Below are 16,382 nucleotides of genomic sequence, written 5' to 3' on the forward strand. Positions count from 1 at the left end.
CCCGTGAACGCGTTGCAGCGCATCCGGTTCACCGTCCAGGATACGAAGCTTATTCCAAGAAAACGACGCGACGGTATCTTTGTTTCATTTTTTATTTTTTATTTATTTTTTTATTTTTTTTAGTTACACCTTTTTCGGTGCTGGGAATTAAAATACCGATCGAAAGGTACGTTTCACCTTTCGGCAAAGTATACAGTTTTTCACGATTTAAGCAAAAGAAATTGCTTCTAGATGTGCGTATTTTTGCATGCGAATTATTATACATAATTGCTAAATTGTGAGAATTTCGTCGAGAAGAGTGCAATAGAAAGCGAATCGCACAAGTACTCTATAATTATTAACTAGTAATTAAAGCTCGCCGATTCCACGTTGTTACAACATCCGAATAATCGTTGAATTATTACTTTTTGGATTATACCGACAAACGGAAGTCATATTTATGGAAACGTGAATATATTTGGCAAGATTAGATATCCATTCTTTCTAATACATCATTTCTACATTTTCATAATTCTATGCAATTAATTGCGTGTGATCGGAATTTATTTGTCGCAAATTATCCGAATAGTATAGTAAAAAATCATTTACCAAGGATCGACGATCGAGAAAGTAGAAAAGATTCAATCCCATTATACATAATAATTTACCTTGGATCAAGTATTACGTTTGAGTATTTTTATTTTTATTTTTTCTTTTTTTTTTGTAACATTTTTCCCATTATTTCCTAGAAGACTTGTTTCTAAACAGATCATAAATATTTCCCGACATATTCTCGATAGCTTCAACGCGTTGTATTATTACGAGGAACGGACGAGACGTATGCACTTAAAATAAAACACCTATGAGATGAGAATTTAGAAGAAACATGTGGAAGGAGGAGGGAACGACGTAGGAGGATTGCATAACGGGATGCGTCGAGTGATTACTGTAGGTAAGAAAAAAATAAAAATAAAATTTTAAAAACGACGAGACTCCGTTGACCCGGAAAACTAGGATGAGGTGAAACGAGAATGGGAATTGGAAAAAAAAAAAAAAGAAAAAAAAAACAAGGGAGAACCTATCGAGAGGATTTTCTTCCGCCTACTTTAACCCACAATCGAGAGATCGTCTACTACTAATGGACCTTACGACCGGTTTTCGGTACGCGTGAACCCAAACTTTCCCACGGCACATACGAGAGTTATAATCCCCATAGGTGTGTGCTTCCAGCAGGTAAATACGTACATGCACGTGTTGCATATATATATATATATAGAGAGAGAGAGAGACGCATGCACAGCTGGGATGAAAATAAAATATTCCGAGACGGTGAGATAGGTTTAATAAACATGGCCGTCGTGGTGAGAATTATTAGAGAGACTTCTTCTTCGTAGATATATCGAAGAGAAATCTTTTCTCTCTCGTAGTGACTGTGTTACACACGTATGAATACACAAACCGTAAGTTTATCTGGCGTGTGTGTTTTGTTACTGTACGTATTAATCCGTTAACTTTAAAATAAAAATATTGTCGCAAAATGCATTTACTTGAGTAAGGAAACACTTTTTGGACGATTTTGAGATGTTTTGGAAATATTGCGGAAAATGAGTGTTTTTGATATTTTTTTTTTTTTTGATTTCTTTGAAAATTCGAGTTTTTCTCGCAATGTGAAGATAATGCTGCGGAATTGATAGCGGCAATCGATTTTTCAGAAAATTTTACCTCTGTTTAATGTATTTTATAATGATTTTTTGATGCGGTACGTATGGATAGAATTGTAAAAAACGAAAATCAAGATTTTACATTATGGTGTACAAAAAGCGATTATACCTTGTATTCCTGAAACCTTTTAATCTTCTTTTTATTGGTATAATTGCTTTTCCGATTTTAAGCTCGTTACAAAATCTGTCCCAGTGAATTCGTATGAAATAGTCGTATGAATAAAATGAGCCAACGACGAACGAAACCAAACGAATCTACCACATGTTTAACAATTTTAAAGTCACGTTAAATGAAACGCCTATTAAACCTAAGCTGTGTGTGTCTAGTTTCAGTGATTTTTACTTTCATATTTTTAAAGAAATCTTCTTAGCTTACGAATATATTAATTTGGTGCAAAAAGTATCGTTGTTTCAATCACCGTAACCTTCTTAATAGTCGAAATCAGGATTCAATTCTTGACAAAATTACTCTGCTTTAGTTCTGCTTTAATACCGAAGTTTACAAATTAGTTTTATTGTTGAAACACATTGCGAGGAATTTGTATTATTACCGATCAGATAACGAAACTCGGGTGACAACAAATTCAAAATTCCAGCTTTTTAAATATTCTAAAAATTTTTAAATTTCCAAGTTTTTAATAAAAAAAATGTATTGAATTTATAATAGAGTCACTTCAATACCAGTTAATATTATAGAGTTGATGTGTGCAGAATTTCGTCACGATCGTTAAAATAATAAAATTTAATGATTACATTGACAAATGAACTAAGTCGATTTTTAACGACATTAAAATTTTGACTCTCTTGCATAGACGATGTATGGTTTTTAATAATATACAACTCTGGCAAATTATCGAAATATTATAAAATAATAATTTAAAAGCAATTTTAATCCGAAGTATGCGCAGTATTTCTGATGATATTTTAATCGTGGGTCAGGCCCATGTAAAATTGCCTTAATTTGATCGGATAGCTGGTTCTAGAATAGTACAGTTTACTTCAACGTTTTTTTCAAATCTAAACGGGTACAAGCTTTAAGATGTGACGCAAGATTCTTTTATTACTTTTGCCAAAGGATAACTTCATACCGTTTAAAGTAATGGTGAAAAATCGTATAATTACTTTTTTTTTTTCAATCCATTTACCGACGGTATCGTTTTACTGAATTATCTTCGTAATTTCATCTGTCTTGAAATTAAATTCAACTTGACAATTGCTTACAGATAGAAAAACAAAAAAAGTTGGATTACGCGTTTATTTATTTCTCTTTTTCGTCGGATAAGTTACGCAATTTGCTTAGGTAATTCGTTGTAGAAATACAGGATATCAATTCGCATTGTAATTGTTTTCAGTCTCGAATTGAAGCTCGATGCTAAGTATGATAAAAAATAATCAAATTTCGATTAAATCGATTACGTCTTCCTGACTAATCGAGTATAATCGATCATTTTTCCTCACAATCGGTTTTCGTTTTTTACTTCCACGAACGACGCAATACAACATAAATTTATGTGATCAGAGTATCAATTATTATAATCGTCTTACTTACTAAGTACCTATTTTACATAACGACTAAAAGGTGAATGATTATTTTCACCTGGAATTGAAAAATTATTTTCAGTGTAACTGTAAGTTATCAAAAAACTTCACCGCTACTGATACTACGTTCTGAAATTTACGAAATTTTGGTTTCAAACGCATTATTTTTACCTCACTGGTCGTCGCGCTAGTAAACAATAAAGCCTAGCGATTTTCGACGTAAACGCAGAGTAAAGGCACGTGCCTTTGGAGATGCTTTTTTACTACGAGTGTACCTCGTGATGATAAATTTTTGCCGCTCAATTTTCTTCTTTTGCGAGTCATTTACCTCTCGCCGATCTCTTCGCTAGGCCGTCAAAGGTTCCCCTTGAAACACTTTCGTTGTACGTGCCGTGCTTACGTACGTGTGTGTATATATATATATATATATATGGATATGTATATACATGTACATATATGTATGTACATACCTGCAAATTAGCGGTGTACGTTTAACCATTACAAGTGAAACGAGCGAGTGGTCAAGTATCATATACACGTACTATAGGTATATAATACTGCAGGCTGCTTTCGCCTTCTTCGCCGAGTAGGTGCAAGAGACGCGAGCGTTTCACCGTCTTCGCGTTCCTTCGTGGATCATGAAACCCGATTGGCCCCGATACCCAAATCCGAATCGCGGGTAAAAGTGAGAAACGACCGTTCATTGGCCGATTCGGAATTCTGTATCGTTCACGTGCTGTCTCCTCGTATTTCTATTTTCCAACAACAACGATTATCGCAATTACTGTAACACAGTTACGCCGTAGGTACACGTAAGCAAAAGATGCGAAATTTTCGAATATACTCCGTACGATGCGAAGGGACGGAAGAAAAAAAAAACAGCAAGCGAAAAAAGAAAAAAAAACGACAAAAAACGAGAAAAAAAACAACAGAGAATTCAGATACCCACGTGCAAATATTTTTTCAACCGCGGTATTTTGCGGCTCGAGAGGCTTGTTCGACTTCCGATTTTTTTTTTTTTTTTTCTACTACCTTATCATTATGCAGGGTATAAATTTCACTGTAATGCATATTTATACTAATAACGATGATATATACTTGGACTTTTGCTCGTCGTTCTGAACGAGCAAAAAAAGACTTTCTCTCTTTTGATCGTGCATACAGTATACCACATTCGTATAGTACTTCTCATATACTTATGTATTATATTATTTATATATGTAGCGTATATTTGAATATTCATCGAGAGGAAAAAACCGCGATGCCGTGTAAGTTATACTATTCTATTTTCTCTGCGCTAATTGTTATCAAATGAAATTTGTGATATTGGTGATACATGCGTTTGTGTTCTTTCTACTCTATTTCCCCGAAACATCGGACATTCATGTTTAACGCGACTTGCGTGAAACAAGAATGTATACATACATATGTATGTAATAATGTTGCAGCTGGAATGCGTTGAATGTTAAATGCTTTATTAACGCGATTAGTTAAGATATTATATCGAAACGTGCAATGAATGATACTATCAGTAATACGAGGATATTACATTTTTTTTTCTAAAAAAACAGGGAAGAAACAAGATGAGGAGAGAGGGAACAATGAAGAAATAGATCTTCGAGTAGAATATTTAAGCTGCTGGGAAGCATTAATTAACTATGCGGCAATTTTTGGATGCACGGTTTATAATTATTCGTTACACGACCGTACTGGCACAGATTTTCTTTTTTCTAGCTGAAATACAAGCAATTTATTATGAAACAGCTTGTATTTTATCGTGGTGTATTTGTATTTGTCATAGGTGATCGGAAATTCTAAGAAATTGGGTATCGCTACAGAAACGGTTCAAATATTGTTCAAAGTACGTAATTCAATATCCTACAAGTAACTGTTTAGCATGTCAATACTTTCGACATTTTCTGGTTATAGAAATTGAGTAGGTATTCAATTTTTTTCATAAACGTTCGTTTCATTTTTTTTTCCTCTCTATTTTCACGACATTTCCGAGATTTGAATGCGACAAAAATAAATAAATAAATAAACCAACCGAGTATTATACTCCCGGGAATTCCACGGATTTATGAACTTGCTAATTACATTACAGTTTTCACAAGTTCGGATGTTTTTAGTTAAATTTGCGTACCCTGGGCGGATACAACGTTTCGCACGTGTTTGCTTTGCATACAAAATACAAGCGAGATTCGTATATATATATATATATATGTGTGTTGTATAATAATCTTGTGCGTTGAATCGATTATCTTACGCGGATTATTATCCATACACGCCCTACGCGGATGTAAAAATAGATGTACGATGAAAATCTTATTGGAATTTCCTAAGTAATCGCTGTTATTTAAATCTAAGTGAGATTTATTCTCCGATGTTTCAGTCGAATAAGAAACAAGAAAAATAGGAAAGTAATAAGCTGCAGAATATGAATACCACGAAAAGGATATCACGTTAAAATAGTACAATTACATTGGAAATAAAACCGCGGATGAGAAGTTTTTTTATAAAAACATATCACGTTATCAAGCATTTTACTACATTGTTTCCTTATTTTCAAAAGCACAAAGTACAATCGTTCATATTGGAATAGATGTTTTATTTTGATTCCTGATTAATTAACAAATTCACAGGCTTCCGTATAAATACTTTTTCATTACGTCTGACATAAGCTGGGAATATGAAAAATAATTCACTTCGATCGGATTCAAATCGATCGACGCGTTGCTACGATTTCAAAAATTTGCTTTGACGATTCTTCGGTTGTGTGTGTGCGTGTTTTTTTTTTTTTTTTTATACTTGTACATACATAATTCTCAAATAAGACGACACTTCAAGTATTTTTGTAATTCCAGTACTATTCTGACAAATTGAAGATTGATGAAATTTTATATTCCTAGGGACAAAAGTAGATCATACAAATAAATTGACTAATTCCTGATATTCTAATCGCTAGAAATACAAGAGAGATTTAAAAAAAAAAAATTGTTTCAAGTCCTCATTGTCAATTATTACGGTGAAGAAACGCGGTTAAATCAAGTTCCGGAAACGAAGTAGGAACAGTAGTACGTACATATACGTATGGTGTGTATATAATATGTTTGCAGTAGCTATTGGAAAAACCGCGGATGTATCCGGTGTACAAAGATCATCGGTTCGTCGTCGAGACCTTCGCACGGTCGGTATGAGAAAATAATTCCAGAGGAGAAACAACCCGAAAGACTACAAATGAGGATCGTGCAGATTATACGTTACATCCTTATCACCCATTCAGGGTACGTGCTCTGCGTGCTCTTTGTCCAAGTCTTACTAACTAACGATAAACAGGGCCGTGCAAACGCGCAAGCGAAATTCCCCTGAATGATTCGAGACCGCGCGAACGTGACAAATGGATATAAATAAATGAAATATATGGATAAATGAAAAAAAGAGGCGCAGAAGAGAAGGATACGGTGAACGTTTTACATGCAAAAATGTGCGCTACGGGAATAACGATTTATTTCAACGTTTATACTATGAAGCTGGGAGGGTTACGAGATTTGAAAAACGTTTAAAAGAAAAGTATATATACTTGGATGAATTGCTCATTTCGAATACAAGGTGAAAGAAGAAAAAAAATCTGCTCCTTAAATATTGAAACAACAAAATAGGCAGGTAATAGCTGCGTGATGGGTAAAAAAAAATTATTCACAAAGTGTTATATGTTTTATGTAATGAGAAATTGTAATTACCCAATATTTAGTTACCGTTAATGCCTCGCACGGAATTTCCCACGCAAGTTTATGTTCACTTGCCGTAAAGACACGTAAATGTGCGAGTAAAATTTTGGGTGATGTTTTATGCAATTTCTATAATTGTCTAGGTATTGTTTTAAAAAAAAAAAAAAGAAAAAAAAAAGAAAGAACTCTCGGACACAAAAATGCAGTCCTCGTGCTTCGTTGGATTCGCTTCTCGCCTTGGTTAAACCATCTTCATTCATGCAGGAAGCGTTTATTCACGATCTTCTGACGTAGGAATACACTTTAGTGATTCACGCCTCGGAATATGGTGTCGATGAAAGATGTGATGTTAATTTCAACCATTTTTCAGCCTGTGTTTATAGAATTAGATGTAGATGTAAGATATGCTGTTGTTATTATTATTATTGTTGTTGTTGTTATTGTTATTTTTATTATTATTTTGGCAAGATTTGACTATATTCGATTGAAAAATCTTCACTTTTTGAAATACCTGAAAAACTACAGCATTGGATAAAATTGATCTGTACTGAGCTTAATGATATACACTGCAGAAAAATAAACATTCATTGATAAATAATTCCGAGCACGGAAATTACGAGATGCAGGTACGGGGCAATTATTATTGAATGATATCACAACATGTTTTTCCAATAACAAGATAATTCACCGTAGATCATGAATTTTTATGAGGCCTATATTATAGAGTATAGAATTCGTTACTGAAAGCTCTGCAGCGTATAAATCCAAAGCTCTGTGACCGCCAGTTCATAAACGAGATCTTGATAAAAAAAAAAATCATTCGCCCAACTTGTAGCAATTGTAAAAGTAACGTTCTTGCTTCGTTAACAACGCTCAGTAGCCAATGGTTAAATTTGCCCCTCCCCCTCTTTTTGATATTACAACTCGTTGGACAATTAACTACGTGTCAGTTTACATGGAATCGTCGAATCGTCCGATCGATGTGTCGTTGTGTGAAGTATTAATGACATAGTTACGTGGCAGAATCATTGCGGGGGATCTAAATATTGCAATTATCTTTTTTCGTTTCAATATTATAATAACATCTAGAATTATCCTTGAAACGACCTAGAAAATATATAATTATACGCGTGAGTTTGGTTCTGATCCTATCGTATACCTAGTTTTTATTACATTCCACTTTTTTCTTACTATACCCGGTGAACAACGAATTTCGCACTCGACAATCGCCAATATATGCGTTATGACGCCATACAGGCCTCGTGAACACCGTCGTCACTAGTCCTCGAGGACAATGAGACATTACGATAACAACAGTTTTTGAATATAAAATACGGGCGGGAGTTTTCGATCGGACGAAAGAAGAGGATGAAATAAGAAGAAAATACATGTAGTAATAATAAACATGTGAAAACAGACATTGACAGATCGATGAACAAATATTCGGAGGTCAGAGCGTCTCTGTTGTTATTTGAATATCGATCCACGTATAGCGGTTTTTCTTCTTTTTTTTTTTTTTTAAATTTTGTTTACGTAAACCAGGTAAAGTACCTAAAAAAAAAACAAAGAAAAAAAAAGAAAACAACAACAAATAATAATAATAATAATAATAATAATAGAAATCAGAATTGGGAAAAGAGAGACCAAAAAACGAAGGCAGAGAAACGTTAATTTCTGTATTATTGAATGATCTAGTCACATGTACATTGTAGCGTTTTTTAAGGTCACGTAGCAGTTCTACCTTTACCGACCGATCAAAATCACCCTTTTCCTTCATGTAATGAATAAACAAACGAACGGGAAGGGCTCAAATTTATGATCGTGCATCGCTCTTTCATAAACGAATTCAGGAAAGTTGTTCGTATCCCGAAAATCGTTAATTTATTCACGAAATTCTGTGTACTTTTATTTACGAAATTGTTGCAATTCCTTGTTTTAGTTTAGAGACCTATGGAAATGAAAATGTATTGGGATGTTTTTGTTCGTAATTGCGTATAGAATGGAGTTGCTGTCAAGCACGTTTTTGCATTTGAGATACGTGGATTTCGATATTTGGAGATACATACGTTAGGTGAAAATCGACCAGAATCGAATCATCGATGTCCAAGCTTTATTTACGATTCTAGTAATTTCGATATTCCCATACTTGAAGAGATCTCGGCAACTTACAATGACAATAATTTGTAAAATACCGAATGCTCGACAACATATCTCGTAAGAAAGTAAATGAAAATTGTCGTTTTTTGGCCAACCAATCCCCTCAATAGATTTTCTAACATTTCGCGTGTGTATCGTAATGATTTAATCATCGAAGCATTGTTCCCACACGATTACAATATCATCTTACGCGTTATACAGAATCTAAACGATCGACCAAGCTACCAAATGAAATATTGAAATGCGTGTATAAGGTACATATTACACAATGCACGTTTTGTGAAGAAGCGAAGCGTCGGTTTAGCACAAAAAGATACAATAGCAGCCCCCCGGGTACACGATAATCGAATCATTGTTAGCGGCACGACAATAAAGAGCGCAGATTTTGTCAGCCTTGGCACCCATCACATCGCGTTACGTATAATATATGATATACACGCACCGCAATTATTACACGCGTTTTATACGAGTGTGAGTGAGGTAATTGGACGTTGATGTTGCAGCCTTGTGGGTTACCTACCCTTTTTTTGTACCTATTATAATATATTTGTATTGTGTTTATTTATTCGTCTGCTAATGATAATTGTGTAACATTGATTGGAACCGGAGCTTAGGATTCGCGGGGTGAAAATTCCGTTCAATTAATTGTAAGGAATTGATAGAGGATGAGAAAAGCTTGTTGAACAAGAGAAAGATGAACATTGAACATCGTCCGAAAACACAAGGCTGAAGTTAGTAACGTTAACGTAACGAAATATCATAAAATAAATCGTTGTAAGATTTCAAGAACGACTTTCGAGCAGTTGGCTTTTCAAAATACGAACATGTTTTCTTTGTTATGATTTATTAGCTGAATTTCAGACAATTCTAAGGGCGCGAAGTAACGATTTTCCTAAAAAATGTATCGTTAAATTAACGTCACTAACTTTGACTTTAGCCGAAGACAAGATTTGCGCCACACGCTTTGCATGTAACGCAATACGTAATTGTTGTAACTAGGAAAACCACGAACATGTATTTACTGTTACATACTGAAATCGCGGTTGCGTATTAATTTTCAATGAATATTGAATCATCTACGCGGATTCATTTATATCCGTGGAAAACGGTCATTATTACGACTTATTATTTGTATTGTTAGATTGCGTTTTTCAACGGTCGTTTGTACTTTCGTTTTTATATTAAATGTATTTTCATTTGATCATTTTTCTTCTTGACATTGTATTCAAATTTGTATGGGATTCTATGAATAATATTTAATATAATTAACGTTGAAGCGATTTACAGAAACTCGAAAGTGTATGAAAAAGGAGGACTAGCGTGAGGAACTCGGAATTTGAACGATTTTTTGCAAAGTTGATAAAACTTTAGACGACGTTTTTGAAAACTACTGACGTTTATTTAACGAGTATTAAATTTAGACCGCAGACGATAGAGCCAGAATAATCATCGTGATACGAAATTTTTAAAATATCACATACGAACATTCAATCTGATGAAATGTTCGTCAGTCGTTTAATTTCGAACGAGCGTAATTGCAGAACGCGAATTCACGATTGAGACATCGACATTAATCCGGCTCTACAGCTAAAAATAATTGGAAATTTCTTTCGTCTAAAATTTTATGTCGCATCATCAATTATTCGCTATGATGTAAGTCGTCCGAAGGGTACTTTAGAAGCTGCGCCTTTCGCTACAACAATTTGGCATGATATGCATCCAGAGACTTGTGTGAAATATAAACGGTTGAATAATTATGCATTGGATCAAGAAATATCGACGAATGATACTTTTGACTTAGCAGTGATACACATTTTAATGCCTAACCGCTTGCATAGTCGGAAAATTTTTTAATTTAAAATAGAAAAAAATTACAAAATTAAAAAAAATTTCTCATACCTAAGTACAATTTATTACCGTTTACCTATGCGAGCTTATCAACACCTACGGTTTGATCGTAAAATTTGGAAGACTATTACGAAACCGGTTGCGGTGGTAATATCATTATTCGTGTCATTTTTTTTTTTTTCTTTCATCTCTTCTTTTTTTTTTTCTCGTACGAAAAGATGTGCACGTACCGCTCTTTTCATTTCTTGACAGACTTTATTGAGAAATGTCTGTAAATAAGGTCATATTATTCAGATTTTTCAAAGCCGAAGAACGCCATACGCCGGATACCGAATGGTAAAGCCATCGAAGGCAGCAGACGTGGAAAAGAGAGATACCCATTATCGACGATTGAGTCACCTTGGGAGAAGAATTCCGTAAACGTCACGATCGTAAGCATCCTGAGTTACATGGGTATGTAGGACACGCGCTTCCAACCTGGATGTTTAATCTGAGTTTCTCCAAACAGGCGATAGGCCGGCAGAAAACTGATTGCTCACGTATAACAGAGGATACGTATATCTTACAGTATTATAGCGTGTCGGTTGTGGGGAATTGCTTGAGAAAAAAGTTGACGAATGATCGTTTCGATGTTGGTAGGACTTTACACGTACTCGAGATCTAGTTATGGGCAGACCGATCATCTTCGATAAACATTTGCAATTCGCACTTCAACATGTCGGTATATTGATGTTATTGATATGCTTGATTTATTTAAAGAGATCGTAAGGAAATTTAGTAAGTCATAATGAAACACCAAACATATCTCGTGATCTAAACACTTAACACCTTCAAAGTCTCAAATTCCTGAATCATTTTTTGAATTTAAATTCTTCCTTTCGTCAACGTTAAATACTAACTTCAAATTCGGTAAAAATAAAGAAACAAATCTAAATTTACACTATATATATATATATATATATATATATATATATATATGTGCGAATTTTTTTTGCTCAGTATACTAGGCACATAATCGAAATTTTAATATCTTGAATTTTATCGTAAAGCATATATAATCATCTTGAATAAGACGTGAGTAAAAGTTTCGTCAAATTTCGCACCATATTTAGATCAGCCGTCTTTTGCGCGACGATGATAGACTATTGATTTTTACCAACGGAAATACCGAGAAACCAAGAAGTGACGTCAAAGAAATAAAGATACGCTCGGTTCATACTTTTTGCACTTTGTAAAATACATAACACCGATATAGTTAATAATAAGTTATTCACTTTTAGCACACTTGAGTGTGTCGGATTTCAAATCACAACAAAATTAAAACAACGACGATGATGATACATAATTCGATTTGAGAATGAATAACTTTACAGACGATTTTTTTTTAAAAGGAATCATTTCAATAAAATGAATGAATTCTAATTGCCGGATGATTTTACGTTTATACATAATAGCGACACCTCCAAATGTCAGAAAGTATAATAAATAATTACTTCTTGCGCAATCTTCGATGACTTTGAATTCGAATCGAAATTTGTTTCGGATTATAAGAAAATGGTTGTTGAAATTCGACAAATACCCTCTGTTATCAAATACGTATTCTCAAGCGATTTGCGAATGTTATTTTTTTTTTTTTTGCATATTTTCAACCGTTACTGTGAGTTTAAAAATGAGCGAGCGGTGGCAGCGCCACGAACCAGGAACCTGCCGCCTAAATTTGGCGGGAAACCTTGACACCGTCGTCGTGCAACGTAAGTACGGATGATAATATTTGGTCGGGTAAACATTGCGAAAGTGAAGAAGATGGCATTGCCGATGTTGACTGACAGCTGGCCTACGATTCTACAATGCTAATCGTGCAGCAGTCCATACGGAACAAAGTCATTTGTTGCGCTACTAATTGTATTGTGAAAATATTCATCGTGCATTCTCTCGCGTGCAACGCATGCGCGCTCAAGAGCGTGATTTTAAAACGGCCCGCGATGTATGGATAGGTGGGTAAAATGTAAGGCATTCGGTAGGCAGGCAGGCGAGCAGGTGAATTTGTGAAATCGTAAGAGCTTGACGAGTCGATGGAGTAAAGCAATAAAACGACAATGAATGAATTTATTGAAATTGTTTTCAAGTAGAAGCCTCTTATCCCATAAAAGATTCCAACTTGCTCAATTTGTTGACTTGGATAAGAGATGGAAAGAATTTATTTTAGCCAGTTTGTATACAGATGGTAAATAAGATGGATCAACTAAACGTTAGTTTTATAATTTTGCGGTTTGGAGAAATTGTATCTATAGAGTTTATTTCCAATATACCGTTATTAAGGAAAATTAATTAGCACCACTTGCCTCATCTCTAATCGTTTTTGCCTGATTGCAAGCGAATGACTCGCAATGACTAACTCACTAATTGCTCTAGTACTACGAGATGCGTATGTAGACAGTAAAACTCCCCGGAGCTATAGTTAAGCAATTTATGCATTCTGACGACAGGTTAATTGAGTTGTTGCGGCAGTCATGAACTTCAAAAGCTAGTTACAATAATATGCACATATATATATGTGTGTGTGTGTGTGTGTGTGTGTGTGCGCGCGCGCGCGCATAAGAAAGTATAGTGTATGTAAAGCATGTTACTAGAACTGTGAGAAAGTATGATTCGCATAGCGAAAACGCAGTGGAATTTGTTGCGTATATTTATAACTGTACACATGCACACACATATTTATGTATGCAAGTTATTCCGCAGCGAGAAAGTAAAGAATGTCTTGAGGAATCTGTATATGAGAGATCCGCCTAGCCCACTTGTGAAAAATTTTCCACCGCGACTAGTTTTGCTAATTTAGTAACATTATGTACGGATAGGCAAGAGCTGCGAGAAAGAACATTGCCGGTACCGCTCCTTCGCATGCTTAAACCTCTACTCGTATTTATTTCTCAAGTTTCGTAACGTGAATAATGATTAGTCAAGCCTTCGATAGTCCGCGGTAACAGCCAGACTTTCGTCGTTTGATAATCGAGTGGGGTCGTCGTCGCAGTTTTCGCCTTTTTCGCAGTTCTCGTCGTCATCGTCGTCGTCGTCGTTATACCAATCGCATGCGAAACACACGCAAAAATCACCTGTACATTACTAAACAGAGATTTAGAAACCGCTAATAGAAACGAAGACAAACTTTCGCGAAATAAGACTTGGCCGTTGCCTGAGAAAGCTGATCATTTGAATTGCGCGCCACTGTCAAATACAGATTCAAGTATGGCGGCAAAACGCGTGTCTGTTACAACGGTTACAACCTTCGGTTTTGTTGCCCGGTTAAAAAACTTGGCATGAATTAGACGATCCGAGTGCTGGCGAAATTTTGAGTGAGGTGAAAAGCGAAAATTGTTATGTTTCATTTTCGATTCAAAGCAGATGTATCATCGTTCAGGAATGTTGCAGCAAATCTACTGCTGCAACATGCGCGCTAGCAGACGGCATCTGCGCACATAGAACGATCGTCTGCTGTTATCAGCTGACGAGACACGAATGAAAACAAGTGAAGTATTACTTGTGTTCTTCTCTTTTTTTTAGAAAGTTTAAAGATTCGTTCGATTTACTTCATGCGGTGGAGAAACGTTGACTTTGACAGATGGATTGACAATTCTGATTGACGATTGAACCGTGATCATTTGATGAAATATAACACAGAGGACTTTGATATTTAAACAAATCCCGCCGCGAGCCGGATGACAGTACAAGCTTTAATTTGACTGTGCACGGTGCTCTGATCGAGCAGTTCTATAAGTTTGAAATTCAAGTTATGTAATTTGCAAGGGTGTACATCACGTAAGATCTTGTTCCATTTGGAAAACCGTTTATCGATAGCTTGATTAAATAGAGATCAATAAATCACCCACAACTTCCGAGTTTACGTAATAGAAATAATTTGATTCATTTCTATAGGCTTCCAGATCAACGACAACGAATAGTTTCACTAGATAGCGGACGTCAGATGTTAGGTTAGCCTTTTTTTACATAATATCATTGGGCACGATATATCTTCATTGAAGAAAAAAAAAAAAAGGAAAAGACAGTACCTGGCAGTGCTGTACCAATGTTGAGCCGGACTGCGGTATGTCTTGACGAAATCTCACACATGCCGTTGAAACTTTCCTTCGAACCTGAGTGAAATGTCCAAACTGGCACAATTTCTCCACACGAGCACAGAGCCTACCGGACCCTATACACGCCATAGCGAAAACTGTAGTGAGAAGACTCGGGGGACACTTTCAACTCGACCACTAGACGCCCCACCTCAACGTCAAAATCGATCCCCTCCACCTGACAAATCGTCGCTGCTAACCGGAAATACGTTCCATAGTCTTTTACTATCGCCTAGCTTTGGGTCTGGCTTGCGCGGTTTCGTACTTTCGTCACTATGAGCTTACGAAAGGTACGGCATTGTCGTCACGTGCATGCGAGACAACCACAGCTCAGTTCGCCGCATTTTTAAAGACAGGGATATCTTTTATTCGCCCTTTATCACACCCTTTACCGGTTTTATAATTAACAAGAATAAAAAGCTATCAACGATGGCTTATTGATCCGAAGAACTTTGAAGATTTAAATCATTCAGACAATTTAAAACTAATTGCGGAAAATTGTACTTTTGTCATCTGCTAGTCGAGACATATTCTGTGAAGTTGACAGTAGCTTTTCGAGGTTCAGTCTGATATCAGACGAGGTAACAGCAGACGATCCTATGACCATAGTATTAAAACGTGAAGGTAGCAATGCTCCACTAAAATAGAGAGTTTGCTGTTTTAGCGTCCTCTTGTGAATTTCTAATGAAGGTAATCCGGTAGTGAAATTTATTCTATAATTTGGCATCTTTTCAAATTAAAAAACTTTCTGTCTAGCGTTGATGGAAGAATGCAAAGACGATTACCCGTGGGAAAATTTTCGTAACTAGTACTTGGCGGGTAAGCGTAAGAAGCCGCATTAACAATCCCGTAGCTTTTTTATCGGCCGAGGGGGTAACTGTCTGTGGTCTTCAGTCACGGCTCTGTCGTTTTTCATTCCATATAGGGTAAAGAGGCATTGAATCTACTATTATTGACTGGACATCATAGTAACATCTTCGTTCACCGATAAATAATAAAAGTGCAGACGCCAATAGCGTTGAGTGAATTCAAGAGCATAACAATTTCATCCATTGCCGACTGCGTTACACAACTCTTTATGGAATGAGGTTGCAGAGATTGTTGCAGATAATGTTACAGATCACTGTTTATATTCAGGTAACGCCAATTGGGTTTTCACCAGTATAAAGATGAGTTTTCAATCTGTTTCCGAACCGTAAGACACGAAATTACAAAACTGGCCAAAACGTTCCTGTCGGTAGTAGGAAGGTCTTTTACTTTCTGCTATTTATAAAAATATT

General features: G+C 35.6%; 1 protein-coding gene across 1 annotated transcript in view; it reads right to left on the reverse strand.

Annotated features, from left to right (window-relative positions):
- LOC124310542 (all trans-polyprenyl-diphosphate synthase PDSS1) overlaps positions 1 to 15,227 on the reverse strand; it is a 58,426-nt gene extending 43,199 nt beyond the window's left edge. The window contains exon 1 of the mRNA XM_046774596.1: positions 15,037 to 15,227. Within this exon, the coding sequence (XP_046630552.1) occupies positions 15,037 to 15,192 (156 nt within the window). The 5' untranslated portion in view covers positions 15,193 to 15,227. The remainder of the gene's footprint in view (positions 1 to 15,036) is intronic.
- Positions 15,228 to 16,382: the final 1,155 nt, after the last annotated feature.

This window comes from Neodiprion virginianus, chromosome 1 (genome assembly GCF_021901495.1).
Source record: "Neodiprion virginianus isolate iyNeoVirg1 chromosome 1, iyNeoVirg1.1, whole genome shotgun sequence".
In the NCBI taxonomy this organism is placed as follows: Eukaryota; Metazoa; Arthropoda; class Insecta; order Hymenoptera; family Diprionidae; genus Neodiprion; species Neodiprion virginianus.